Raw genomic sequence first — 26,001 nt, 5'->3', positions numbered from 1 at the left:
GAAGTCACTTTTGACAACCCTTTACTCTCTGGTCACCCCCACATCCCCCTGCCCCAAACTCATGTTCCTAACTTTTCCTAATGTTCTTGCACATTATCTCTCCCTGTCCTCTTTACCACACAGCCCATCCCCCTGTGCTGTTCCTCTCCACATTTCTGTACGTGAACATCTAACAAACAGATTATAAATGATCGGGAACTAGAGAGTCAGCTTAGTTGTTTTGGAAACTTATTCTTGGCTGCTCATCTTTAAAGGAAAATTCTATCCTATTAACTAGGAATCCAGGATGTCTTACAGAGAGGAGAATTCTGCGATTCTCAAACTTTAGGGTACATCAGAATCATATAAGGAACTTGGAAAAATGTAGTTTGCCTGTAGCAGGGCCCATATTCACCAACTGCCCGCAGGAGCTCAGGATTTGGCATTTTGAGAAACGCTGTTCTAGACACAGACCAATTCCCTTCTTCCCAATTCCTGGGCCCTGTACGGTCTACATTTTCAAAAGCTTCTCAGATGATTCTAATGCAGCTGGGCCATAGACCTCACTTTAAAAACCTAGGGAGAGATGGGGTGATGTGTGGGTGCGTGTTTGGGATGGGGCATGCCATCTGTGGTGGCTTCAGTTAGGGAAAGGCAGAGGGGAATGCACAGGGAAGATGAGGTTAGAAAGCGGGCTCGGGGCTGGGCTGCGCTCCACGTATGGACTCTAATGTGTCGGGGTGGGAAGACCGTGAAGGTAGCTGAGCAGGTGAGAGAGATCCAGGCAGTCTTGCGGGCGACTCACCTGGCGGCGGCATGGAAGTGCTTGGAGAGTAAGAATGGAGAAAAAGAAACCAGCTTTAGTAATACAGGTGAGAGACGATTAAATGGAAAAGAAAGGGCAGCTTCCCGAGTTCAGGGGGAGAACTGGCCAGAATGAATAACCAGTTTGGTTGTGGGGAACTAGGGGGTGAAGGCATCTGAAATCACAGGAAGTTTTCCTACCAGGACAGCTGCTGAGATCATCAACTGAGGTAGGAAAATACAGGAGGAGGAGCTAGGGAATTGAAAGGAAGTGAAATTGGGAGCACACTTCCCTAAGGGTGCTAACTGAGGCACACCAGGAGCTTGGGCTCTGGTACTTACTAGCTTTATGGTTTGAGGCAACTTACTGAAACTTTCACCTCCTCAGTTCTCTCATCTATGAAATGGGGACAACAACGTTACTTTTGCCTCAGGGGGTTCTTTGAGGATTAAATGATAGTGCAAGCGAAGAGTTAGCACAGAGCCTGGCACATAAAAGTGCTTGACAAATGCTCTCATTGTTGTCAAAGTGTCATCTCGGTAGAGATGGGAGTCGGGGGTTGAAGAGACAGGCAGAGCCAGAGCTAGAGACAGAGGTGTGGAGATGTCCGCATAGGGGAGGTAGCTGAGCTTTGAGAAGGGCTGAAATCCTTTAGGGAAATGGGGTAGAAGGAGATGCAGACCAAAGATCTGGGAGCCAAGGATTTGTGGATTTGTTATAAGCAGATCCTGAGGGTCCTGACCCTCATCTGGTTATTTTTCCGGGAGCCTTTGGTGGGCAACCAGGGGGCCGGTGAGATATATTTTTAATAATAAAAATATATTTATACTACTTTCTGTTTTGTGACTTTCTGTTTGAATTAAAAAAAAAAAAATCCCACAAGGACTCAGAGGCAAAGAATATACAAATCAATTTTCACTGCAAAGTAAAGGAGCTGTTACAGTGGAGGATTACTGGACTGAATGTCAATATTATGACATAGTATGAGTGTGTTTCATGTTTGGTAATTGCAATCATTGTTGCTTTTGTTGTGGTCATCCATGTACAGTGCTTGGTGTCAGTCTATTTATCTCTTGTAAAAATAAAATACAGTGTGTGTGTGTGAAAAAAAAATATATTTATACTACTAATATATATTTTTCCCCATGAGGCCACATGCTACCACTTGACTATTCCATTTCTTTATAGAATATTTTCTTTCTTTCTGTGCAGCCAGGTGCCATGAAAAGCCTCATGTTTTTGATAAAAATATTTTAGTCCCCTTCTCCAGGTGTGACACACCATTTGTCTAATACCTTCGTGCCTAGCAGCCTGGACTTGCAGATGATGAGAAACAAAACCCTGGAAGAAAGGTGAGGATTGGGGTTGGGAGAGTTCTAGTATAATTGCAAGCAGAGTTTTGCAACGTGTGGGCTCTGTGCTAGCAATGCAGGTTCCCAGGGTCCACCCACGAGGATCCTAACAAGGGATTCCTATATCCATTAAAGTTTGATAATCCCTGAACTAGAGGGATGGGTTCCAGAGGCTACGACCAATAACGAAGAAGCCAGCATAAAGAATCTCTCTCTACAGAGAGACGAAAGGGGTGGTGATGGTTAGAAACAACATTATTTTTAAACTCTATTCTTTTCTTTTGTCCTATGATTCTGTGTTGTTGTCTAATGTAGGATTTTGTGTATGTTCCAATTGCCATCCTTTGTTCATTTGCTTGTGATGCTGGTGGACCATAAAGAAGGGAGCATTTCCAGGTTTTCTGGAAGGTGCTGCCTCGCTCTTTCTCAGCCCTGCAGGACCCGGGGTGTCTGCGGCCTCCCACCTGCAGCCTGTGCCCAGTCTTGGCCGTGGCAGGTTGCACACGAGCAGCCTCAGCCACTGAGCTCTAGGGCGAGTGTCGCCACCACTTGCCAGTGTTCTAGTGTGCCTGGCAGAGAGCCTAGGCTCCGGTGTGTCTGCCTGTCACCGTCTTTCCCTTCCTCCCCTCCATGCAGGCACAGGTTGTGAGAAAGCGTTTTGCCCCAGCTTCTCTGTCGACTACTTCAGTTCCCTGCTGAACTGCAGGCCCATCCTGGGCTTCATTCACATTGGCTGGGACACTGACATCCATCTGGGCCCCTGCAGATCCTTGCAGCCAGCAACTAGCTTCTATTTCTTGTACCTCTAACCACAGGCTAGGTTCTTAACACAAATCGACTGATTATGAAGAGCTACAGGAATGTTTCTGTCCTGAAACATTCCTGTAGCTTTGCCTCCTGGAAGGACGTCCACTAAAATTCGGTCCTGTGAGCCAGGCACACCTATATGTTTTTGGTTTTGTTTCCCAATTAGTTCTTCAACAGCCCAAAGAAGTAGGTATCATCCTCCGTTTTATATAGATAAAAGAAATGAGGCTCAGAGAGGTTAAGCAACTTGCCCAAAGTCACACAGCTACTGAAGGCATATGGATGAAGATTCTAGTTCAGATCTTCATGATTCCAGAACTCATGTTCTTTCTTCCATGATGTAATGGCTGGCTTCCTGATGGTGTTCCCATCGGAGTTTAACATGACATTTGAAATCCTACAGCAAGTGATCTGGCTGCCTTTTTTGGGGTCAGTCAACCTGATGAGAGGTTTGTTTCCCCCAGTGTCAGTGGCATATGCATCAGGCTTCCTCCTCTTCCTCCTTGCAGACTCCCATGTGCCTACACCTGCTCACGTCACGCAAGTAGCAGGCACTGGCAGGCTGCTGACTTCTTCACTCCCGATATCTACTCACCATCATCCACAGTACGTTGAGGCATCATTACCATGAAACTAATGAGGCTCCATTTTTAGAGCCCCTCTTGCATGAGCCCCTGAGTGGGTCTTAGTAGTACAGGGACGTGGTCATGAGGTATTGTAAAATTTTCAAAAGTAAGATATTTTAATCACAATCGGTCAAGACCCCTGGATCTTCCACTTGGATTTCCCCTCCATTCCACCTCTCATCTAGTCTGGAAGTGTGGAGTGCTGGAGTGACCACTGGTGCTTTAGGATCTGACTAAGGAGAACATTTAATCTGGTTTTAGCATAACTTAGTTGCATGGCTTTTAGTTGCTGCTGTTTATGCTTAAATTATTGCTAGTGGTCCTGGTGTCAGAATAACCTCCTGCGATGCATTTTCCACTCACTAACATCTCACCCGGCATTGTGGCAGGAAGGTACAGGTCTGAGGTTATGCCATGATATAAACATGCCCTGTGGCACCCAGGGCCAGATTTTGGTATTGGAATAGAAACAAGGTTTGAATGTATGAACACAGAGATGAGTCTGTGGAGGTGGAAAAATTCCTCCAATTCTGATAGCTTACATAAAAGGAAACATGATGGAGTTTTCACAAATTTGACAACAGTTCTAATAATTTACACGACATTAACAGTGACCAGTTGAAAAGCTGAAAGAATCTTTTCTAAACTACCAATAAGATAAACAAGTTTCAGCTAACCATGCTTAGAAGAAAAATTGAGTAATCTTTCTATTCTCTCTATGGAAAATAATATTACCAAATGGTCATATGAAGTAGTGATGAAAGATTATGCAGTGAAAACGTAGAGAAAAAGTATCATAGAGGTGTGTCAAGCAGTTAACTAATTGAAATACTGGATTTTTCTGGATTTTGTTATTTGTTAGCTTTTTAAAATTTGTAATGTGCTGTGATTAAGTTCTTTTCTCATTATTTCATAAATATTCAATTTCATATTTACTTCTGAATTAATAGTTTTTTATTCTTTTCCTTAAAGAGGACCCCCTCAAATTGCATAAGATTCAGGCCTCACAAAACCCGGATTTTCCCCTAACAGTGACATTTATGAAAGTGCTGTCTAGATCTAGTGGTGAAACTTGTAAAATGTTGGTAGGTTTTTTTTCTTTTTAAAAAATTTTTTTGGGACTTCCCTGGTGGTCCAGTGGTTAAGACGCCACTCTCCCAATGCAGGGGGCCTGGGTTGGATTCCTGGTCAGGGAACTAGATCTCACATGCCACAACTAAGAGCCTGTGTGCCGCCACTAAAAGATCCCGCACGCGGCAACGAGGATCCCGGGTGCCGCAACGAAAGACCCGGCACAGCCAAATAAATAAATAAATATTAAAAAAAGTTTTGTTGTTGTTGTTTTTCACTTTCCTTTGGGAAGTTAAAATGCTCAAATGAGGAGCAAATCCCTGTCCTTCACCTTCCTGGTTCCACCTGTACACTGGCATCTTCATTTAGGCATTAGCATTTAAGTAGAGAGAACGACGCAAGAGATTGAAAGAGACAGAAAAACCTCTTTCACATAGGGCACACAGTTGAAAAAGAAGGCAAGTGTGTTCTCTAAATATCTATTAATTACATATATACATAAACATAAAACATATAAGATTTAATTTTTGCATCCCTTAGACTAACCCTGAAATACAAAGAAATGAAATTATTCAAATTTCAATGAAGTCCCCCAATATTTTCCTTGCTAATCAACACACAGAGAGGCCATATATATTCACATAGAAATAGTCACATAGAAAAAAAAGATGTAATGAAACACATGAAATTACCTCATTTAATGAAACTACTTGGATGAAGTTTCCAAAAATAATCATTCAAACTCAAGATTTTTTTTTCTGGAGATGATGTCCTCTACTACTTGGTTTAATCATTTTCAGGTTAAATGGATGGACGGACAAATGGAAAATAACATAATACTAACTTGAACATCAAAACCTGATTAAACTATATGAAAAAAACTTCTACATGTAATGCACATTAAATTCACGTGGATTGGAATGAGGTAAAGGAAATATTTCAATTACGAGGATGGGATTTCTTTCTATATTTGAGGCTCTTCTTGTAAGCCTCATTCTGTTTGTTCAGACAAAAGGGCTTTCCCACATCTTTATCAAACCCAAATGTCTAGAAACAGGAATGCATGCTTTCATAGTTCAGGAGGATTTAAAAAGAAAACTAGGTGATGTCATGAATAGGAACCATACTGGAAGATGAAAAATAGGAGATTAACACCAAAATAGACCTTCTTCCAATGTTTGATCTGGACGCAGATAAAACTGGCCCCCTCTCCTCTCCTTTGGTGCAATTGTGTCACTTGCTGTTGTGGTGCGGGCTGTATTCCTCCCAGCTCTCTCCCACTTGCCATCCCTTCATAAGTTCCCTGCCCATGATTCTCTTCCATTTCTACTCTCCTGGTCACCATTCTGATTTTGATTCTTACCATTAAACCTTTGATGCATTATCCTAAGTAAGAAAAGAAATTTTTCCTTACCAACTCTCTCAAATACTTCTCTTGTATTGTACTCTGGTCTGACAGACCAGAACACACCTGACAAAATCATCACAAAGTGATGTAGGAGATGCAGATACTTCATCTCTCCCACCACAGCAATGGAAGCAAAAGCTGCAAGAGGGCCCTCTCCACTGTCAGCCAACTGTAAAGAAATATCCAGCACACCAGATTGCTAGGTCAAAATTTCATGACACTAAATTCCATCAGTATGGGAATGTCTAAATCACCTGTGACATAACCACATTTATGCATCATGTAAAATACAGAAGTGGATCTATATATGAAAGTGGATAAACCTCCAAGACATATTATTGAGTGAAAAAAGGTGTTTCAGAATGATAGCATTTACTACAATGTAACTTTCATGAGGGCAAAGATCTTCGTTTTATTCAGAGTTCAATTGCCGGCACCTAGAACAGTTCCAGTACAGAGTACGCACTTAACATCTGTTGAATATTGAATGAATGAATTTAAGGAGAAATATACAAATATATTCAAATTAAATAATGCTATACATTTTCTATGGATTTATTATATAAAAATATGGATTTATATATTAAATAAATATACAAATAATATCATCTATATTATATATATTATTTATATATTTTGAATTCTGTTATTTATATATAAATATACATACATATACATATGTGTGAGTATATATGTATGTATTTAAAGAAAAAGTAAAGTAAACATACATATAGTTTTAACTGGGGAGGTGGGGATTGGGAGATTGGTGTGAGTTGTCAAAGGAAACAGTGTTATTTGTAAGGTTTTAATTTTTTAAAAGGAAAATATGTATGAGTATTACTTGTAAAATTAAAAGTTTTATGGCATCTTTCTTGCTAAGCCATGTGGATGTGTGGCCACACACGACATAGAATAATCTTACAAAATCCTTCTACAGTCTGCACGCAACAAATGTCGGGTCTGTCTTGATAATAAACTCTCCAGATTTTAGCATCAGTTACCAGGAGACCAGCTGACTGTGGCTGGTTTGCCGACCCCTTTCCTGCTCTTCCCTGACCTCTGTAACCCCAGGAATTAACTTCAGTGAAATGACAGCTGTACCTCATGTGGAGTGCGCCCTGAGAGGACAGGAGGGTCAGAGCAGCAACATTTCCAAGCAGCACACTTCATTCTCCATGCTCCCTCCCTGTACCCTGTCCTTCTCCCTTTGGCCTGCTTTCCAGGCTTCTAGAAAACAGGCCTCCATCACTGTGGTACCCCACTCACATGTGTCATTTCCTCAGAGTACCTGTGTTTATCTTAGCTAAGTACAGAGTTGACCAAATGAAATGCACTGAAGTAGAATAATGGGTGTCTCTAGCTTAACCTTTTTAAGGTTGTTACTTCATTTGGCCAAATGAAACTGAAACTGAGGCAATTTCAAGCTTAGGGGAGAAGGCTATGTTGGGCAGAGCATCCCTAACCCCCACCAGAGGCCTTTGCTGTTAGGGATCAGGAAAGGACGCAAAGGAGAGAGTCATGTTGAGAATCCAGATGCGGCAGGGCATCTTCCATCTTAACCTTTGGCAGATCGGTGAGGGACAGTGAAGGACGTGGACTGAAGAGAGTTCCTCCCCCTGGATGCATTAGACACCATCTATTGCACCATCATTTGCCTGCACTTGGTGAAAAATGGGGTTTTAAACCCCAGGGTCAATCTTCTGTCAAACAAAACTATTTCACAAAAATGGTACTTTGAATACCAAAGCAATGAGTCCGCGGTTGATGAAGTTCTATGGGTTCTGTTTGCTAATGGCAAGATCGATTCTTTCACACAACATATGGAATTAAAATGGAAGGGGTAATGAGCAATGACGTTATGAAATGAATATGATAACCAACTAAGTTTTTACTTCTGCTTAAATTTTTTAAAAAAAGAGCCTATCTATTGTATATCCGAGCTAACATAATCCATTTAACAGACCTTGATGAGTTCGGACAGCACAATAGTCTATCTCCCTGGAGGATACTATCAAAAAGCCATCTTGGGCCTTGGTGAGAAAAATCAACAAAAAAAACCCCACATTAGGCAGAACATCACTTTTCCATTATCTCATACATACAAAATGCCGTTCTGATCCTGCTTGTGTTTACAGAATAAAGTGGGTCAAAGGAATTCATTGAGATCATAAAAGGCAAGAGAAATGCTAGAGGATAGAAACCCAGTAGTTGCTAGACTTAATGGAATGGAAAAAAATGGAAATTTAACCTATGAGTCAGTAAATCAACCATTTAGATAGTTCTGGACCAGCAAGTATGGCAGGACATTTCTTTAATTTAGTACAGACTAAGAGGACTAGAACAGGATATACTAGAAAAGCCCAAAAGATGAGAGTCAGTGTGCGTGCATGTGTGTAGTGTGTACATGTGCTGTGTGTTATGTGTGAATGTCTGTTGTGTGAGTGTATGAAAGTATGTGTACACATGTATATTTGTACAGCTGGGATTGATGGAAGTGATTTAGAGTCACTGCACATTATCTGAGTTAAGTGATGAGCATTGCAGACTAATGGTTAAAAAAAACTCATTTTCTCTTTCTCATGTCATTATCAGTGGATTGTAAAATACTGAGGTTACATATCTCACTGAGAGTTTTACTGTAATATAGGAGGATGATTAAGCAACATAGGGCTTGAACTATGAAGTTCTATACTATAGTCCTGTAAAAAGAATATGCCAGGCATTACCTTGTGATCACTAATATAAATTTCTACTGAAAGAAAAAGATAGCATGAATACATTCAAAGCCCAGGTGGTGCTCACACCTCAATTAGACCATTGTTTGGTAATGAGGCCTGAAGGGTCAGCCAGTGACTACATGGCACTTCTTGGAAGAACCACTGTCTGAACCTATTAAACCCTTGTGGGTGAAGTCACTCACATGCTGCAAAATGTCACTCAAACCATCCAAATGGTAAGTGTTGAGCTTCTAGAGAAATTAAACTACTAAACAGAGATCTGTAAACACATCTCAGTGGCACAGCTGGAGAGGGAAACCCTATCACCTAAAAACTCAGGGTATCCTTGAGTTGATTTTCATCATGCAGTGAAGATGGGAAAACTACAGTGTCAAATGTTATTATCTCTTTGTTATATCTGTCAACTTGGCAAAGGCATATGACATTATGCACAGAACTGAGTTCTGGAAGCTTCTAAGTCTGGAGGCCTTGAGAAGTTCATAAACATCCCTAGGCTCTCCTGATTGTAAGGTTGGTGAAGTTAGAGTGGAGGGTATTTCAGTGGAAGAAAGTTGCATATAGAATAGCTCTGTTTTGGTTTGTCAGCTTGAGGAAGCCAGGCTCAGGGTATTTCTGGGCATCTGAAAAACTTCCAATGGAATAGGCCACATTATTAATGAAAGTGTTGGTTATAAAACATATTTCTGAAAATAACCACATAGAAATGGCTGGGCTCTAGGAACACACTCACAACAAGATATGGCCACGGTGCCATGATATCTTGGCATGGTGTAAGCCAGTCCTGGGCACTGCCAACAGATCTGAAGAATAAGTAGCTGGATATACTAGTACCAGGTGAACTCGACAAGTAGCAAAAGATGTTCATGGGTAATACTGCAAACAGTGTTCTACGAGCACAAGTATCCGGTGAGATGTTGACAGGAATTCGAGGCAAAAGTTTGAGGAATACTATGTACTATAGCACCTCTGTCCTCCTCCTAGGTCCAGAAACCTGGAATTCCACCAGCCTTGGAGGAAAGAGATGAGGGACAAAGTACAGAAAGCTGCAGTGTACGGTGCTAGTATGACGTGAGGATCGGCTCCACGTCCTCCCCCCACCCCCTAAAATAAAAACAGCCCTGCAGCTGTCCTGTGTGCTAACGAGCCCACAGAGACCTCCCTATTCCTCTCCTGGAGCAGTTCCTTAAAGGCTACCTATGATTCCCTATACCACGGAAACATCACAACAAAGAAAAGGGCCAGGGGAAGTGCTGTCAGATAAAATATAGGATTTCCCAGTTAAATCTGAATTCAGATCAATAATGAATAACTTTTAGTATAAGTATGTCCCAAATACTGAATGGGACCTACTCATACAGAAAGCAAAATCTGTTGTTTATCTAAAATTCAAATTTAACTGATTGTCCTCTATTTTACTTTTATTGTCCCTGCCAGAGGGTATACATCCCTCTTCTATTGTTTATAGAAGGGGCTCAACACAACACAACTTTATGCCGCTCAAGAAGTTCAGGAAAGAGATGGTTATAGGATTCCCAGGAAATCTCTGTTCACCAAAATGAAGTAGAAAACCAAATGCAAAGAACTTAACAGATTCATGGAAGCACAGCATTAACCAATGTAGCATAATTAGAGGATGAAGAGACAGATCAGCCTGAATTGCAGCAAGACAGGGTGAAGCAGTATTTCTGAGCAAAGCTTTCTGGCTGAGGGAGGTTAAGAGGCAGAGAAACAGGTGACAAAGGGCTTCTCAAACCATGACTGGGGTTCTAGTCAAAAGACAAACTTCACATGTGTACAGTGCAGAAAGTCTTATTGTTTCCATGGTGGCCTTTTCAGTCACACCTACTCCCCACTGAATGTATATACTGATTGTGGTAAATATTAATAACATAATCATAAACATGAAAACCAGCTAAACCTAACTGTAGTAGGAGCAGAGTGGTAAATTCTGGCTTGGGCCGTAGGAGCAACTGATAGATGTTTTATAAAGATCATGTCTTATTCTCCAAATAAAGTCAGGGTTCACCTATCATGTTTCCAAAATACATTCCCCACCAAACACACTGACAGAAACCATTTTTATCTTTGTTGGTATAAATCCCAGAAAATCAGTTTTGAGAAAGGAAGTGCTGATGGAATTCTCGAGCTCCAGGGTGAAGGCAAATACTATAGCTCAGTGCAATTATTGTCTCTCATCGCAAGATGAAGTCTGATTATACTATGGCCACAGGGAAGTAACAGAGTTAAAACTGTCACATAAGGATTCTCAGCTCTGACTGACCCAAGTCAAACATAGGAGAAAAAGAAGCTCCTTGATTCAATTCTATTTCTCTTGCTTTAGTGTCTCTGTGTTACCTCCAGAGGGGGCTCTGAGAAGGCCTCTCAACAGTGAAGACATATTTAGGAGCTTACAATTTAGGAAATACAACACCAAATTTATAAATATCTGACTTAGGAATGACCCATATCTACAAAACCATACAACCACTACCACTGATGCAAGAACAACCCCCAGGCCAGTGTCCCCAGCCCTAGGAGAGCAGGTGCTGTTGGAACCAAGCAGGACTCCATCAAGAGATGAGCGTATGTGGCCATACCTACTGCTTCGCCACAAGGTGGGGAAAACTGTACCTGAGAGACAATTTTCAGCTCCTTCCCAAGCTTTTCCATGCTGTATCCTTGTCCTAACCTCCACAGGGGCTGGGGTTTCACTGGGAGTGGAACATTCTAGAAGCCAGCTGATCTTTCTCCCCACCCCCATTCCAACACATCATCCAGGGAGAGTTCATTTCAAAGGGAATTCTCAGAAGCATATCATTTAAAAACCAATAAGAGACTGAATCTGCTACACTTATCGGGCCTGTAGCCTCAAGGATAATCAATCTTACCATGACTCTTATCCCTGTCATCTTCGGCCACCCATAAGAGGCAAGCCCCTCTGAGCAGCTGTTACCTCACATGTGACTCCTGACTTCCTTGCTCTACCTCTGCTCATCCCACCCATCCCTCCTGCCACTACTGGCCTCCCAGAGAACCTGTCCTAGGCTGCTCTCCGGACCCCACACTCCACTGTTGATTAAACTCTCTCACATGCTCGACATCTTCATGAAACACCCCCTTCAGCTCTTTCTAATCACTGAAATCTGACTCTTCGCTCAAGGAGACTGCCTGCTCTGGAGCCCTCTCAAGTGGAGGACGTTCATTCTCCTGCAATGTAAGTACCAGAAGGGCCAGAGACAGTGCTGAGTGCTGGCCTTCTTCTGGCTCCTCGATACCATTTCAAAATCACTGTGTTTTTTTTAAATTTTAAACACCAAAGCCAAACCTTTTCCTCCTTTGAGATCTGTGCCATTTGGTTCTGTTACCCACTCTCTGTGATGCTGTAACTTAAGGTTACTTGGTATGTATATATGTACGTATAGATAGATAGACAGACAGATAGATAGATAGATAGATCCAACAGTGAACAAACCAGGCAGCTAACCCAAGCTGACTTGGGCTCCTGGCTCACAGTATTCCTTTCCGCCCCATTTCCTGCCAATACCCGGAATGACTTCAAAGCCCACAAAGAAACTCCACTTAACAATCCCAGCCTCAAAATTCCTTAACCTCCAGTGACCTGTGTGACCACTTCCATCTCACTTCCTCACCTCCTACTCTTCAATCTGGTACAGTGAGCTTTCTGCTCTCGCAATCTTTGAAATTGCTTTGGCAAAGGTCACTGATCACTTCCCATCCAACCCAGTGGACTCTCTGTAGTTCTCATCTTACTGGACCACTCTGTAACATCCAATACAGTCAACCACATCCACCTCCTCGGAACTCAGTCTCTAGCCTGGCTTCTGAGGTCTCCCTCTCTCTTGACTGTCTTGCCTTTCAAGTTCTCCCTTGCTGGTTCTTCTGCCTCAGCCTACACCATCCATACTGGGGCTCCTAAGTGTCCTGCTTTTGGTCCTTTGCTACCTGTCTCATTGGACGACCCTGTCCACTTTCATGGCTACCAGTCCATGACAGATCCGTATCTCTAATTAACCCCTCCCCTTGAGCACTAAAGCTGTGTATGTGCTGGCTTAGACACTTCCACCTCATACTCATTCTCAACATATCCATAATTTGACAAATAAAACTCACCCTCCAAACCTGCTTCTCTTCATGTATTCACTGCCTTGGTAAATGGCACCATATCTGCTCAGAAACCTGGGAGAAATCCTAGACTTTTCATCTCAACCTCATTCTGATCAGTCACAAGTCAGTTCTCCTTACGTACTGCAAACACTTTTCTCATCCTTTCAGTCCCTACTGTGTCTGGTTTGATTCTGGCCCTTTTAATTTCCTACCTCGATGGCTGCTAGAACATCCTATCCACTTTCCCTCCAGTTTCCAGTTTACTCAGCATATCGCTATCAATGATCTTTCTTTAACAGAAATCTGGCCACATTACTCTCATATTAAAAAGCTGTAATGGCTCCCCACTGCCAACAAAATAAAATTCTAAATTCGGAAGCAAGTCTTTTAAGCTTCTCATGAGCTGGTCCCTCTTCAGCTTTATTTCTTGCTAAATACCATTCCATCCACACAAATCCTAAAATCCACCCAGATTAAATGCTTGCAATGTCACAAACACACCATGTGTTCCACATCTCTATGCATTTGCTTGAGAAGTTTCCTAGTCCTCAGTGCTCTGACCTTTCTTCCCTCCTCTATTCATTCTGCCAGACGTAAATGTGATTACTCTGTGAAGATTTTGTTCAAGGCCCACCTCTTCCGTACCTGTTTCCTAAACCTGCCCAGGAAGAGTTGACCTTCCTCTTCCATGTCCCATGGCACCATATACGCATATTCACCGTAAGCCCTCTTCTAGACTGTAAACCCTCTAACAGGCACTGCGTCTCATTCACCTTCTAATCTCCAGCACCTAGCACTGCCTGGTTCATTCCTTAAATTCAAAGAACATGTATTTAATGAACTAATTAGGAGCCACTGCTCCTGCAGCTAAGGATAGTCCTTCATGCTTTCCACAAGCTCTGTAATAGAATGTCTCATACTCTACACATCATCTCAAATAGCACAGCACTACACACGTTCTAGAGAGTAAATAAATATATAATTGATTAAAGAATAATGTTTTATTGCCAAAGTCTGGGCAAGACCTGCATGTGTGTGCACGTGTGCTTGTGTGTGTGAGAGAGGGAGAGGTAGAAAGACAGACAAAGAGAGAGAGAAGACCTCTATTCCCCTGCTGGCAGAGTGATAGGGCTGTGTTCTTGGCGTCCCAAGCAGGATACATTTTTTCATAAAAACAGTGCTAAAAATAGTGATTAGATTATATAATTCCTTTATTTTTCAGCTTTTCAATCATTTTTCTACCCTATTTATTCTGACTCCCTGTACATCTTGTTAAAAACAAGACAACAGGCTCCAAATGGAGTCACTTATGCTAAACCCCACATCACCAAATGGAAACTTAATTACAGTTTTGGCTCCTCCAGAAATGGAGTCTTAAACCAGTCAATCAAGAATCGCCTGGTGGGCACTAGACAGACAATCTGCCTGACAGACCCTTGACGTGCCCCAAAGGAAAGCGACCTTGCCATAACCAAGCTGCCTTTTGTCAGTATAACTTCCTTGTTCCCACTCCCTTCTGCCTGCAAAAGTCTTTCATTTTTGAAATGCCCCTCAGAGCTCCTTGCTCTCTGCTAGATTGGATGCTGCTTGATTCACGAATGGTTGAATAAAGACAGTAAGATCTTTAAAGTGTACTCAGTTGAATTTTTTTTTTTTAAACAATCTCCAAAACCCCAGCTAAACAAATATTCCTGCCAACTCTACATATTTTTTCCTTGCTTTCCTGTTTTCAAGTCTTTGCTCATATTAATCTTTAAACCTGGAATGTTATACAATGTTCTTCCCTCCATCTTTGAATGTCCAAACTCTATCAATCCTTTGAGGCCTAACTTCCATGTTGCTTGCTCTGTAATGTCTTTCCTGATGTACTAATTAAAACTCTTCCCTTCTCTTTTGAATTCCTGTAGTAGCATGTCTTGTAGTTCCTGCTTATAGCGCTTGTTATTTTATTCTCTGCTCTTTGGGTACTAAACCAGGCCCCAATATTTAAATTAAGCTCCCAGAGCCAGAGAGCATTTCTCAGTTCACCTCAGTTCTCCGTCAACACGTACCCTGGGCCCCTCCATGCGTATATGGAGGATTCAACAAATTCTCCCTCAGTGAGTAACAGAAAAGAGTCTGGAGCCTCCAGGCCGAGGCTTTGGCTTTCAGGTCACTTTTTAAATGCCAATGACATCACCTGTGAGGAGTGGGTTCCATTAGCATCTCAAACCATTAAAGGAAGTGGTGAGTCGTGAGGGACTTCTGGAATATTGACTGGTTCCGGTAACTATTTGGAACGTGCAGCCAGAGAACTAAAACAGAAAAAAAAACAAAAAACAAAAAGAACCCCACAACAAGACAGCAACAACAAAAACCCCAAACTATAATACTCCTTCTATTTTAAAGAGAACAATATGAATGACCCTTTGCAAACTGTGGGATTGAACAATCCCTGTCATTATTCCAGTAAAACTGAAACAGACATTTAACCTCCAAAACAACAAAAGGCCCTGAAGCCCCTAACCTCCCTCTGTCTTGGCGGGCACCTCATGCAACGACTGGGGGTGGGGTTCTCTGGGGTACCACGAGTTGGGTTTCATTTTCTTTTCACACAAGAAATTTGAAAGAAGTCATTTTCAGCCTAAAGTGGGGGTGAATAGAAAAAGGGGGAGGGTTACTGAAGAGGAAACAGTTTTCCACAACAGTCTCAGAGTGGAAGATGGTCAAATTTACTTGCTTTCTGCATTAAGACAGGGATGGTTAATAGAATCTGACAACACCTACATAAGGCAGTAGTACTTTCCATCCAAACAACATGCTTATTAACTTTTTGCATTTGGTATAGTTTACACAAGCCTCTTGTATATAAAACAGTGCATGAATATAAGCCTAATCACCTACTAAGATGTTAAACACTGCAATAAACTATCCCATTACGTGTTGCTTTGCAGCACTGATTCACCCGCAGCAATTTTCATTCTAACTGTAGTTTTGCCAAAATAAAATCAATCCCCCATCAATCCCTCCTCCAAATGGTTAGATTATTATCAGTCCATTTGTGAGCCTATTCCTACTTAAAGTCATTGCTAGAACTATATCCAATGACAGTGAAAACAACTCAAAAACCCTTTCAGCTATAAGGCTTTTCTCCAAAACTCTTTTACCTCATTTGTACTTGGACTTTGCAAACAATTTCCATTATTTTTTCAGTGATTTTTTATTCAAGTGAACTTAGTTCATCCTCCAAACAAAACTACAGTCTGTCTCAATAGCAATATCAAGGGACAAAAAGAGTTACTGAAAAAGTTAACTATAATCATGAGTTAGGAGAGAGCTTATGAGATACTATGGGGAAGGATAATTATGAGAAGGGAGATGGTGTGGGCACGAAAAAATAGAAATAGAAAAGGTCTGGCATACAGCAAGGGGCTGGGCAGTGATATCAGAGGCCATTTCTGCACAGGCACAATGGTGTGTGTCTTTGGAAAAGGCCAGTAAAGAGAGTTCCTTCCATCATGAGCATGCGGTTCTAACACAGGAACTGACTGTGACGTTTCATTTCGGCAGAGACGCCAGTGCTGTATTCTCTACAGCCAATGATGCCAATTGTCGCTGGGCCAGGGGAGGCACCGTTTCTCACCTCTGTGAAGAGCCTCACCAGCCACCCAGAGACCTGGGGACCAATCCTCACCCTTACCCGCCATAGCCAATTAGTCACCAAGCCTTGCTCACACTACCTCCTGGGGTGTTTCTGATCTCCCACCTCTCTCTCATCATCTCCATCCTCTGGCTGGGACTACTGGACTGCAACAGCCTCCTAAAGGGTCGTCCTGTCCTGCGTCCTCTGCCATCTGTTCTACGCATGTCACTCAACCTGTCTTCCCGGCCTCCCACTCCCCAATCCCACCACACCTGCCTTTTCCACTTCATAAAATGCTCCTTTCCACCACAAAGGCCTTGGAAGCTATTGAAGTGATTCCTCTGCTTGCAATGTTCCTTCCAGCCACACCCCTACTCTCATGGCCCTTTTGGATCTCCCTGGTCTTAACCTGAGGTAGAGCCTCCCTGGTGTGTGCTCCCCAGTCATACAGAGGTGTACTTTTGCAATTAATTGTTCAAGGCTCTCTTCCCTGTTAGTCTGTAAGTGCTCAGAGGTCAGGGACTGTGCTGGTCCGTGCACGTCCTCATCTATAATATGGGGGTAAGACAAGAACTTATAGAATAAGGATTAGATGAGTTCATTCAGGTAGCAAACTTTGAATAGTACCTGGTACATATAACGACTATGTAAAGCTCTAGCCATATGATAATAATCGGCACAGTACCTAGAACAAAGTGTGCACTCAGTAAATATATATTGAATGAATAAAGGAATGAAAAATATGATGATTGAACTAATGAATTCACCAAACCAGAGGACCTCTTTTCTTCCAACCAGCTGTTACCCATAAGAGAGTATAGAAATACGGTATGTAAAACGATCACAGAGAAGAATGATTGCTTTTCCCTGTCTACAGCCAACACGATCAATGGTAAAAATAGCATTTTTGTTTCCTGGGATTTTGAATTTATCCTACTGTGTTGCTAAAGAAATATTCACAGCAAGGAGATTTGGAATTAAGAGATAAAGGGATATAACATCACAAAATACACTTCCAGGCTTCTCAGCCTTGTCTTTATTAACTAAACAGTGTCCTTCTTAATGCACACCATACTCTTTAATTATTCCCAAGCTAGAGCCTTTAGAAAACCACACATGTCAGGTTGTCCATCCCAACAAATGTTTACACGGAAAATTTCAACCTATGTTGCCAAAAGGGACGCTCTTCACCCCTTTGTTCTAGTACATTCCATACTTCAGATTCCTCAGTGTCTTCAGGAGAAAGGCATTTGTCACATAACTATACATCATGCTCTGCTGGTCTAATAGAAAGAGTAACATACAAAAACCAACCTGGGCTTCTAGCATGGTTCTGTGGTTGCTCTTGTGGCAGTACCGACACACTTATCAAAGGCTACACGTGGGGAAGGTGGCTCAGTGTTAGTCCGACCCTGTCAATCCTATTATCTGACAAAATTGTGTGTATTTATTGTCCTTTAAGGCAGACTGTGATCTTATTTTAAAATTATTTTGCTGCAGATAGCTCATTTAGATTTAGAAATAAACAGTGTTTCATCACGTTAGGGATGATCATTCTTTCCCTCCTCTATTGGAGGAACGTTTCTGTTCCTTTCTCTAGAGTTAACTTTTCTGCTGTTGTCCTGGACCCTCTATTTCAGCCTCTGTGACAATCCACATTTTGTGTTTTCAGTTCAGTCATCAACTTTAGAAACTGGCATTTAAGAGATTTGATAGTTATAAAAAATTAATTCTAACAAATAAATTGTGAAAGCCTTTGTCCTTGCACATTTAAAACTAAAGGATGCTACATTGCATTCCATTATGGAGAATGAATATTTTTTTTAGGATGGATATACTTTACTTGGGGTTTTGTGTTATTGTTGCTGCAGCTGCTTCTACTACAACTTCAAAACTTCAAGAAATGTTAGTAATATTAAAATGATGAGATTTACGATGATGAATATAATAATAAAATTATAATCATTTACATGTTTGTTTACTTTTTATATGGATATATAATTTGACAGCCTATGTTTTCTATTTACAGTTATATAGTTTATGTATATAAATAAATATAACTGACCTGTTTTTCCGTGGAGCAAACTGGATCTGTACTGAGAAGTGCTGGAGTCTGGGGCCTGAGTGGGAGCTGAGGGTGGCAACATCCTCGGACCTTCTGGGTTCCCAGGTGGGAAGGGGAAGCTCTGGGAGCGTCTCAGTTCACTTCTGTCCATGCTGGAGAAGTGGAGGGCATCCTGAGCTTTCTTCTTTTCCTTCTTTAACATATTTACCAAAATATCTACAACTTGACTTAAGGATTTAGTGACTCATGCTAGATTATAATGATCAAAACACTCATTTTCAAATGAGATTAATATTCCCAATAATATTTGCTATTTGTCATGCAGTAAAGATGGACTAAAGAAAGACTTCACCTTCCTGAGGTCCTTGAGACAGTGATGGATCATTTTAGGAGGGTGCCGGGCTTTCAATACCGCACCATTACCATTATATGAAAAATTAGCAAACCCAAAGGTCTTTAAAATCTTCTGAGTTTAAACTAATTCGGACTTAAAACTTTTATGAAAGGGTTTATAAAAAGGAAAATGAACACCAGGTAGTAGTAGACAGTGGAGCTACGTCTCCACCTGTGAGTAAATAGGACTTTAATGCAGGAAGCTGCTCTGGAGGCAGCAGGATGGGGAGGGAGGGAGGACGCCAGAGCCCCCCCCAGCTGGCAGGTCAGCCGAGTCAGTTCTGGTGGCCAGAGCGCCCCCATGTCCAGCACATGCTTCTTTAGTTTACATTCGAATGGGGCTTCAAGTCACTTTCTTAAAAAGTCTCTAATGTTTGGTCCCTCTAATTTCACCGAAAAGAGGTGAATTATTGGTAAAGATATATCATTTTAAAATGCCAATTTTGTGGGCCATTTAGATCTATTAGGAGCACTGATGCTGAGTGATAAAATCACTCCTTTCTACCCTACTTCACTGTTCTTTCAGGTTCAAGATGTCGAGAACTGTAAGGGGTTCTGCCATCACGAAGAGAAAAGACGATACTCCCTCTTGAGAATCTCAGAACTCTACCTGCATGTGCAGTGAGATGAATTCAAGGCTTTCACCAGCCCTAGAGATGGCTTCATTAAAACAGGAGTCGGAGGAAACACGAAGGTGGCGTGGGAGGGAAGACTGCTAAGTAGAAAGGAGTGGAGGGGGGGCATACAGGTACACTCGTTCTTGCACAGGTAACATGGAATGCACTTGACTTCCATCCTCCGCCCCAGCTTTGACCTCAACTTTTTGGTGATGTCTGGAAGCACAATCAGTTTTTCTCTCACATGCCCTGACATGGCCTCCATTCTTAGCCTCAAAAAAGCTTGTATTTACCAAAGGTGTTCACAACTTCTGTGGTGTCTAGGCATTGGCTCTGCCCAGCTCCCCTACTCCGCTGTGTGGGGATGATTAGCAAGACCATCAAACATTTTCACTGTTTCGTGCACGGCCATGGCAACGTCCTTTCCTTCACTCAGTCAACAATACTCATTGGAGCTTATACCGTGTGCCAGGCAGTACAGTATTCTAGGCACAGAGATAGAAAGATGAAAAGGCAGACTGGTTTCTTGCTCTCATGAAGCAGATGTCCTACTGGAGAAAGACAGATCTCTCTCTCTCTCTCTCTCTTTCTCTCTCTCTCTCTCTCTCTCACACACACACACACCACACACACACGGTAAAAGTGCCAGAATGCTTATTTTTAAAAAGTCAAGAGTGACTGAGTGGCCGCTCTCCACTGGGTGCTCAAGAAAGGTTCAAGCCTCAAGAAAGGCTTTTTTAAAAGTGGCATTTAAGCTGAGATCTGAATGACAACAAGAACCAGACAGAGGGAGGGCATCTAAGCAGAGGAAGTGGCGAGTGCCGAAACCCTAAGGAGAAATGAGCTGGGCGGTGGTTCCCAAGCAGGGGCTATTTCACCACCCACGGGACACTTGGCCACGTCTAGAGATATTTTGGGTTGTCCTTCTGGAGTGGGGGGTCGGTGCTGCTACTCGTGTCCAGTGGGTAGAAGCCAGAGATGCCGCTCAACATACTCCACTGCCCAGGACAGCCCCAGTGGCAGCAGTGTTGAGGCCGAGAAACCGGGTGTTAGAAGGATGACAGAAGGGCCGCTGTTGACCGCAGCCTAACACGTACAGGGTGGGGGAGGAAGACACGAAGCCAGGGGCTGGGCAGGGGCAAGACCACGTGTGGCCGCCTAATCCGGAGGAGGGAGAGTGAATGTTGCTCTAAGTGTAATGGGCAGTCCCTCTACGGTCTTCATCTGATTTACATTCATAAAGGCCACAGTAGAGATGCAGCTTCTCTGCTGCCTCCCTTCCTCTCACCTTTCCTTTGTCTTGCCCCCCTTCCCACTCCCGTTTCACTTGGGCCTTCGCTAATGCCAAGTGCAGTGCTGGGGACTAAGTGTCACCCTGTTATGTGTTTTGTGAAGGGATGTCTGAACTTTATTCAGACTGATAATGTCACTGAAATGACACCATTTTCCCTCCCTTTCCAAGAACATTCCATGCGGCTCACTGTCATTTTGTTTGCAGTACCATCTTTTCTTGAGTTCAAGTATTATCACTTTTTCTCCTATTCTAAGCCGTATCTTTCTCACTCCTCCTATCAGTGTCCTGGCTTTCTTGGTTCTACCAAAAAAGATATGAAAATATTCTCCAACCTGACTGTGAGATACTATGAAATTTCAGGAGCCTTTCTTGGTCATTAGCCCTGGATAAATGTAAGCTTTGTGACGAGTACATCTTAGATGCTCTTTTTCCTTCTTCTGAGTCTGCCCATTGTCTATGGGGTCCTATCTTCCACGACCTAACACTCTACAGCGCTCAGAGCACTTGCCATAAGGCAGCTTACCGACTTTACTCGGCACTGTGATGCTGGCGAGAACCAGTTTCACCGGGTAGCTACAGAGATAAGGGATGAGGAGCTAGGACGTCAACCTGGGTGTGAACTTTAAGTTCAGTGCTCTTTTCACCATGCCTCCCACACACCCTCACTGCAAATATGAGTCTCAGAAGGCGGGGACCCTGCTGGAGTTGTTCACAGTCAGTAAAGAATCCAGTGCAGCCCCACATGGACAGCGGTACCTGGGTTTACCAGTGAAGAATGATGTATGTCTCTCTCTCACTCCCTTTTCAAAATAAACATATATGAACCAGCCTAGACTGTTCCCTCTCTGTCATATCTCATTTCATTCCTCCCATACACACAGACATTCATAAGCCCAGAAGGGGATTAAGGAGTTGGTAGGAGTATTTAGGGGAGATGATCCTAAACTAGGATCAAGGCCAGGAAAAGAAGCAGAGCCCAGACTGGGGCTGGGGCCAGGACTGAGGTCTAGGCTGGGACCATCTCTGGAGATGGATAGGTTAGGAGAGAGGAAAAGGAATGCAAGGGTGACAACATTGTGGGCAGTGCTCAGAGACAAGGGCTTGTGTGGGAGTGTAATGCACAGTCGAATCTACTGTTACTGGCCAGATAATAAAGCAGCTCAAGCTCACTTGAATCAGACATACAGGGTCTGCTAATACTCAACTAAAATTAGAGACTGAAGTTAATCAGGCAGAGTGCCTACCTCATATTTGGTTTGGTTTTACCTCTTTATTACTGGATTTCCTTCATGTAGGCTATTTTTAGGAATTTTGCACAATAGCTAAAGCTAAAATGTCTTTTAGTAATTTTTAAGAAAGGAACAAAAATATTTGCTCATAAAGAACTGACTGAAATCATTGCTTGTGCATGTGTAAAGCCTGCAAATGTAATGAAAATGTCAAATCTTTTGCAAGAAGCTTGAAAGATAAAATAAGAAACAATAGTGAAAAAATGCTGGGAAGACCTGAGGTCTAACCACCCAATAGGGGCTTTTTAGCAGTAATCACCTGGTCTGTAAGAGAGGCAGCTCCCGTGGGCTGCTAACCATTTTCAGCACCCAATATGTGCTGTCTCCTAGAGCCGTAAGACTTCTATCCCCAACACTCATCTACACATTTGTAAGTGGAACTCAAAGCAATAGATCTGGCTTTTAAATAAAAAGTTACATTTAAATCAATCTCTGCTCTTCATAAGCTAAATACCATTTGTCATTTCTCAGCCATCATTTGAGTTTCACCCACACACCAGCCACAAATTCTGGGCCATGGTGAGGCTGTGGTCAGCCCAGTGTCTGGTCAGCTAGCTAAAGATAACCAGCTAACTTTACTGGCTCAGGACTAAAACAGAAAGAGCACTGCAGAGTAGTCAAAAAATATACTAAAAGAAATTTAATGTTGAGACATGGTGTAAGAAAGCCCATGTTTTTCAATAAACTGAAATATCTCCCATAATAGTAACTATATCTGGCTAAAAACAAAGTAATGTTTTTTCTTTTATAGCAACTCTGGTTTTTACTAGTTGCTACCACGTGTTTGCCGAAGGGATATTTTACTTCTAAATGGAAAGAAGCAATGTGAGCTGGAATCTGGGTGGGGAGCTGGGTGGTGTGGTTAGGGGAAGACAGCTAAGTGTTCCCCGCTTCGAGCCAGTAGAAGAAGACTTTCTAATCACTTCAGAAAGGATACTGATTTCATTGTCCCTCTGCTGTAGAATATCTCGTAGCTTTTTATATTCTTCCTCTTTTAATGGTTCTTGACTGTTTTGATCTTTGATTTCAGAGGAGGCTATGCTTGTTCCATGGATCTTCTTGTCATTCAATAGTTTCTGAAAGATGAAACAAGAGCTTAGCGTCCATACCTCAACTCCAAATGTCTTTGTTTCTTTGATTCTTTTTGCCTTTACCAATGCCTTGCACAAATCAGGCGTGTGTGTCCTCCTCTGACTCCTTGACTTGCAATGCAGTTGCCTTTGCTTGAATGTGTCTTTCTCCTCCTCCTGCCTGTCTTCTTTCTGTCCTCCTTCCTCAGTCCCCTCCCCCTTATCTTATCTCTGCTTCCCTAACCCAGGGAATTCCTGCTCAAACATTATCTCCTCTTGAACTCTTTCCCTTTCTCCATAACCCCATACCACTAATTCACACTTTTTAAAAAACCACTTATCATGTATTCTAATTATTCTTTACATATTTGTCTTTCTCCATGACTTACTTATTCAACTTTGCCTTCCCTACGCCTGGTCCAGAGCAGACTCACAACAAATGCCTAATATCTTAATGAAGTATGCCAAATTACAAGTCAGGCAGAAGTAGAGGTTAACGATATTGCCATTGTGTCATCATGAAAGGAAAACCTAAGGCTGAAGCTGCTGCAGAAAAATGAAGGACACAATTCTTTTGATATAGCTTCAAAATAAGTAGGTTTTGAACACGGAACTATTCTGTGTAGAAGGTAGAGATTCCTGGCAAAAGCTTTAGAAGCCCATGGTCTGAGCTTACTCATTGGGAAGTAAGATACAACCTCTGAAGAAATTCAATGATCCTCTCAGCATTGATTCGAAGATCATACTGTTCTAGACATGGGAAGCTAGGTCCTAAACATTTCAAGAGTTGGTCAACAAGGAAAGCTTTATTACAGTTTGAACACGAGCAGACAATGGCTTCTACTAGTGGAAATGTTTAAATTTACCTTTAAATAATGGAAACAGTGATGAATTTTACGCATATCAGCGCCAACCTCTAGTTTACTCTCTGGATCCTGGTCTTCCAAAAAGGATGTTATTCGTTTTTCCAGCCTAAAAAATACATAATGTATGAGAATCAACTATGACCTAGAAACTTTAGAAATTCTAATGGCATTACTTTGTTGGTTAACATTTGAAGTACGGGATATTGTTCTCACTTCCTTATGAAAATATGGTTATCTGATTTGACTATAAACATTAAGGGGGAAGAAACAAATTGACAAAGTGAAATCTGGAAATGATGAAATTATTTGACTAATTTCCAATGACTTTTCACATGCAGCTTTCAATACAATAATCATTTGATTTCTACAAAATATGCATTCTAGCCAAGCTGACTTTCTATGCCCCTGTGCCTAGCTGCAACATTGCTACAGAGAGTAATGAAAAAGTTTTTGTTTTTTTTAAAAAATTAGTTTCATTAAAAATTCATGCTACTCACACTATTTACAATAGCCAGGTCATGGAAGCAACCTAAATGCCCATTGACAGACGAATGGATAAAGAAGATGTGGTACATACATACAATGGAATATTACTCAGCCATAAAAAGGAACGAAATTGGGTCATTTGTAGAGACGTGGATGGACCTAGAGACTGTCATACAGAGTGAAGTAAGTCAGAAAGAGTAAAACAAATATCGTATATTAATGCATATATGTGAAACCTAGAAAAATGGTACAGATGAACTGGTCTGCAGGGCAGAAATAGAGACACAGATGTAGAGAACAAACGTATGGACACCAAGGGGGGAAAGAGGCGGGGGGGTGGTGGTGTGATGAATTGGGAGATTGGGATTGACATATATACACTAATATGTATAAAATAGATAACTAATAAGAACTTGCTGTATAAAAAATAAATAAAATAAAATTCAAAAAAAAAATTCATGCTACTCAGCCTGAGCTGGGACCTCAGTGATGCTCCAAACCCTTTTAATCATTCCTGGTTGACATACAGTATTCACAGTGGCTCTTCCAAATCCTTCCACAGCCTCAGGCCCGCCACTACTCTTTCACTCTCCATCAATAATGCAGCTTCTCACTAGACCGAGAAAGTCAAAGCTGTTCAAGGGGGCTCTTCCGGCTTCCTTTTCCTTCACCTCCCAGAGTCTCTGTCTTACTACTCAGGTCCTCTTCTTTCTTTTAAATATTTTGGATACTATCCTTCCTCCTTCTCATGGCCAACCTCTCCCCTAGGCTCTCTTCAGGCTCCTATCAGGGTTACCTGATTAATTCCCTCCTTATCACCTCTCCATGCTGACTCTTTCCCCTCTACTTACAATGATTTTCACGTTTTGCCTATTCTAAAACAAAGAAAAATAGAAAACAAACACCTGCCTTTGGAGGGAACATCCACCCCTTCAGGAAGTCCTGGTTTAGTTTGTGGCATCACGTGTGCTTATACTGTCTACATGGCATTCCAGGGTCTGCACAGCACCTTGGCTCCTCTATTAGTTTATGAGCACAATGGGGTAATTCTTTTTTTTTTTTTTTTTTTGATTTTTTATTAAAGTATAGTTGATGTACAATATTGTATGTTACAGGTGTACAATACAGCAATTCACAATTTTTAAAGGTTATGCTCCATTTATAGTTATTATAAAATATTGGCTATATTCCCTGTGTTGTACAACATATCCTTGTAGCTTATTTTATACAGAATAGTTTGTACCTCTTAATCCCCTAGCCCTATGTTTCCCATCCCCTCTTCCCTTTCCCCACTGGTAACCACTAGTTTGTTCTCTGTATCTGTGAATCTGCTTCCTTTTTGTTATATTCACTGGTTGGTTGTATTTTTTAGATTTCACATATAAGTG

At 41.8% G+C, this 26,001-nt stretch overlaps 1 protein-coding gene across 1 annotated transcript in view; it reads right to left on the bottom strand.

Annotated features, from left to right (window-relative positions):
* Positions 1–26,001, bottom strand: part of KIF6 (kinesin family member 6) — a 395,266-nt gene that overhangs the window by 168,128 nt on the left and 201,137 nt on the right. The window contains exons 11-13 of the mRNA XM_061197444.1: positions 24,128–24,233; positions 23,129–23,267; positions 18,599–18,814 (exon numbers count right to left, since the gene is read on the bottom strand). Coding sequence (XP_061053427.1) covers positions 18,599–18,814; positions 23,129–23,267; positions 24,128–24,233 — 461 coding nt within the window. The remainder of the gene's footprint in view (positions 1–18,598; positions 18,815–23,128; positions 23,268–24,127; positions 24,234–26,001) is intronic.

This window comes from Eubalaena glacialis, chromosome 7 (genome assembly GCF_028564815.1).
Source record: "Eubalaena glacialis isolate mEubGla1 chromosome 7, mEubGla1.1.hap2.+ XY, whole genome shotgun sequence".
Taxonomy (NCBI): domain Eukaryota; kingdom Metazoa; phylum Chordata; class Mammalia; order Artiodactyla; family Balaenidae; genus Eubalaena; species Eubalaena glacialis.
The sequence above is the reverse complement of the archived record's forward strand: the minus strand, read 5'-3'. Positions and strand labels throughout refer to the sequence as shown.